General features: G+C 45.6%; 1 protein-coding gene across 1 annotated transcript in view; it reads right to left on the bottom strand.

The window, feature by feature from the left end:
• BRCA2 (breast cancer 2, early onset) overlaps positions 1 to 4,631 on the bottom strand; it is an 82,747-nt gene that overhangs the window by 18,280 nt on the left and 59,836 nt on the right. The window contains 2 exon segments of the mRNA XM_006877849.1: positions 2,840 to 2,984; positions 3,086 to 3,241. Coding sequence (XP_006877911.1) covers positions 2,840 to 2,984; positions 3,086 to 3,241 — 301 coding nt within the window.

Here is a 4,631-nt window from a genome sequence, read left to right as displayed (position 1 = left end):
ACAAAGACCCCCAATGAGATGGATTGGGCACAGTGGCAGCAGCCACTTAGGCACAGCAATGACTGTGAGGCTGGCCCAGGACCAGGCAGTGTTTCGTTCTGTTGTGCACAGGGTCACCATGTGTCAGTACTAACTGGATGGCACCTAACAACAACAACCCAAAGTAAATATAATGCAATCCCAATCCAGGTGGAAAAACTCATCACTTAACTTTACATGGAAAGGATAGAGACCCTGGATCAGCAAAGCATTATTTCAAAAGAAGAACCAAGTAAGCGGTGTCTCATGTCTGGGTCTTAAAATCTACTACACCACCTCAGTAGTAAAAACAAAACAAAACAAAAAACAAGTACAATGAAAGACACATAGATCAATGGAACAACTACAAACCAAGAAGTGTATCTGTTCACCTACAGTCAGTTGATTTTTGACAATGGACCAAAATACATTCAGTGGAGGAGAGAGAGTCTCTTCCACAAATGCTGCTGGCAAATTTGGAAACCCATTTGTAGAATAATAAAACAATGCCCATATCTCACACGATATACACAACTGAACTCACCGTGGATTAAAAACCTACGTGTAAAGCCTTGAACTATATTGATCATCAGGGTAAAATAGGGACAAACTTAGGCTCTCGGAGACATGGCATAAGTATACTATCAAACCTACCTCAAAACACACAAACAGAAGAGAGACAACCGGGACCTCCTACAATTAGACCTCTTATGTACATCAAAGGGTTTCACCAACTGTAAAAAGAGAACTCACGGACTGGGAAAAAATGTTTAGCAAGAACATATCAGACAAAGATCTACTCTCTAAAACATACAGAAGACTTGAATACCTCCACAATCAAAATGGGCAGAGGACAGACACTTCACCAAACACATTCAGGTGGCCAACAAATATATGAAAAAATACTCACCGTCATTAGCCTTTGTTATTAGGTGCCATCGAGTTGGTACCGACCCATAGCTACCTTATGCACAGCAGAATGAAACATTGCCCAGTCCTGGGCCAACCTCACTACTATTGCCATGCTTGAGTCCATCGATGCTGCCACTTGGCTAATCCATCTCGTTGGGGGTCTTCCTCTTTTTCTCTGACCCTCTACCTTACCAAACATGAGATCCTTCTCCAGCGTACTGCTCCCTCCTGACAATATGTCCTAAGTATGAGACACGAAGTTTGGCCATCTTGGCCTCTACGGAGCACTCTGGTTTCACTTCTTCCAACACGGATCTGTTGGTTCTTTTGGCAGCCCATGGCACTTTCAATATTCTCCTCCTACACCATAACTGAAAGGCATCAATTCTTCTACGGTTTTCCTTATTCACTGTCCAGCTTTCACATGCATATGAGGTTACTGAAAACACCATGGCTAATTAGCCTTTAAACAGATGCAAATCACACCAACAAGGACATATTATTTTATGCAATCATTAATATCAAAGTTCCAAAAAACAGAAAACAACAAATGCTGGCAACCAGGACCCTGTACACTGCTGGGGGTACTGTAAAATGGTGCAACCACTGTGGGAAACATATGGGGTTTCCTCAGAAAGTTGGAACTAGAAATACTCTATGACCTAGTCGTTCCTCTAGTTGGTATATCTCAAGAAATGAGAGCCGTGACATGAGTAGAGAAATACACAAGGTGTTCACTGCAGCTTTAGTCACAACAGCAGAAGGGCGGGGACAGCCGAAATGCTCACTGACAGAGAATGGTTCAACCAACTGTGGTACATTCGTACAATGGAATATTATGCAAATTTGATGAGTAACAATGAATCTATAAAACACCTCACAACACAGATGAATCTGGAGGACAGTCTGCTGAGTGAATTAGTCAATTACAAAAGGACAAGTATTGTATGAGACCCATTGTTGTTTTCTTGATAAAAATACAACAAGGAGAAGGCTGACAGAGGGAAGGTGAAGATAGTGGGAGATACAGGGAGGAATGCAGAAGTAAAAGTGAACGGAGGTGTATACGGTGAGCTGATGGGACATGGGAGGACCGCCGACATTGGAATGAAGCAAAGTGTACAGTCTGTTGAATGTGAAACTGACCATCTGCTCTGTAAACCTTTACTCAAGTCAAAATAAAAAGTTAATAAAAGGAAAAAAACAAAAATGCTACAGGGAAAGCAAATTCTAGCCCCAGGAGTAATATCACCAGCACTAACAACACAAAAACGCAGGAGGCGTAATCGGCCCGTGGCAAGGAACAGAGCAGGTGGGTACCGGGATCTGAGGAGCACAAAGGGCAGATCCACAGGGACTTCAGCACTGCAGCTGCAGAGGCCGTCAGGGAAGACAATCAGGAGAGCGCGTGGAGACATTACGGCTGGTTCCAGACCACGCAGTGACGCGCCCATTACAACAGACAGCTCCAGGGCTTTTCTGTTTCCGGGTGCCCATCACAGTGATGTGGGCCCTGGTGTAGTCCATGAAGTGTGCAACAGCAGGAGAAAGGCTGACATGGTGCAAGAATGTGACACGGAGACACAAAGTGAGCAAGGCTGTGGAAAACGGTGTGGGACGACCTGCTCACCACAGGGTTGTCACAAACCTTCCATTTGTAACGGCTCAATCAACCGACGTATGCTGTATCTAAATGCTCAGTGTGCTGACAAAGATAGGGCCACTCAGCAGCTCAGTGCTCACCTGTCTACCTGTGTAACAAGAAACTCAGGACAAAGTTCAGATTCAGGAGCAGAAGATGACTCACTACTCAAGGGCAGTGTGCACAGTCACAAATGTACAACGGGAATCCCTTACACTGCTCTCCATGAAGAACACCGACCTGCGGTCTACGGACGGCTCACGTTACCTTCCTGCTCTTCAAGTTCCGCCTGGATGTCCGTGAGCAAGGCCTCCAGTCTCTTCTGCTGGACAGCTGTGTAGTTGGCTGCTTCTCTCTCTTCTGCTCTTTCATCACGAAATATGTACAATCCCGATGAGGTTTTCTCCACCCACTGCAATCACGGTTTAAGCACAAACACAGGGTTGGGAGGAAATGGTCAGAATGGCTGTGTCAAAGAGAGGAATCAGAGTAAGCGTCCGGAAGACATCCTACCTGTATAGGGTATGCTCTCTGAATGATCACGTCAACACAGCCGACATTCCCTCCATCACTGAAGAGGGATGACAAGGGCAGGGGGAAAGGCCTGGGCTCAGGAAAGAAGCCAAGTTTGGTGTACCAACGAACAGGTCGTGTGCTGTTAGCAGAAATCTGGACACAGTGAAGAACAAAGCAGTTTAGATTCAATTCTATTACAAACTTCACAACATGTGTCATTCTTTAAGGACTATTTTAAAAATATTCACTTTCAAGTTCTCCTGGATTCTACTAAACAACCAACTGACTTGCAAACTACAGAGTAGCTCTCATGAGTACCGTGCTGCTTTAAAGCCCACCTCTGAGACCATGCAGTCAACATGGAGTGCAGAGCACTGATAAAAAAGGTAAGGAGGTCAAGGAAAGGGCACAGCTAGACGGGATACAGTGAGACACACTGTGGAAAATGTGACCAAGGCCACCGGACAATGTGTGCAGAAGCCTCATCTGTGGTGTCCACGTTCATAATCAAAAAACACCATCAAATATCACTTCTAAAAATTTTCAAGAAAGGAAACCAAATAAATCGTACAAAAGTGAAAATCTCAAAATATAGTACTTCTAAAAGAATTCATGTTTATATTGCCCCCAAAGCCTTGAGATGACTTAAATATTCTTATTAGAAACTGGATAAAAGAGGCTTCCATTTAAACACGATGAGTTAGTACATCTTTGGTGGTCCAGACCCCTCGTGAAGCCTGTGAGGACAGAGACATGCAGAGGACAGAGCAGTGCTGAGACTGATGACACCTGACCGGAACTACAGACATTTACACAACACACAACAGGGACCTGGAAAAGGAGTCCTGGTAGCACAATGATTAAGTGCTTGGCTTTCAGTTGGCAGTTCAAACCCACCAGTGGCTCCCATAAAGATGACAGCTTTGGAAACCTCCTGGAGCAGCCCCCGTCTGTCCTACAGGGTCACTGAGTCAGACTCTACTGGACGGCAGTGGGTTACAAGCCTGGCCGTGATGCTGAGTTCTGTACTCACACCAACGTTCAATTCTCACATTAACCCTAACGCATCTTATTCCCATCATACCTGCCCACAGTTCCTCAGCCAGCCTATTCTGGGATGACAACATGAAGCAAGCTCTACTTAGAAAACCACACAGGAATTGGAGCCGAGGGGCAGAAGGTGAGGTGGAAGAAGCGGAAGTGCTGTGTAACCACAGTCAGACTCCAAGCTCCCCGGGGGCTGTCCCCTCTCACTGTGTTTACTTCCTGTTAGGAGCCCTGGTGGTGCCGTGGTTAAACACTGGACTGCTAACTGAACAGTCGGTGGTCTAAAACCTCAGCAGCTCCAAAGCAGAAACACCTAGGGATCTATTGGCTCTACTTGGTCACGTGGGTGGCTAGGAGGCGGGGCTCGCTGGATATCAGTTGTTGTTGTTGTTGTTGTTAGGTGCCATCCAGTCAGTACCAACTCATAGTGACCCTATGCACAGCAGAATGAAACACTGCCAGATCCTGGGCCAACCTCACTACTGTTGCCATGCTT

Source organism: Chrysochloris asiatica, unplaced genomic scaffold (genome assembly GCF_000296735.1).
Source record: "Chrysochloris asiatica unplaced genomic scaffold, ChrAsi1.0 scaffold00638, whole genome shotgun sequence".
Taxonomy (NCBI): Eukaryota; Metazoa; Chordata; class Mammalia; order Afrosoricida; family Chrysochloridae; genus Chrysochloris; species Chrysochloris asiatica.
This window is presented reverse-complemented; position numbering and strand designations above follow the sequence as displayed.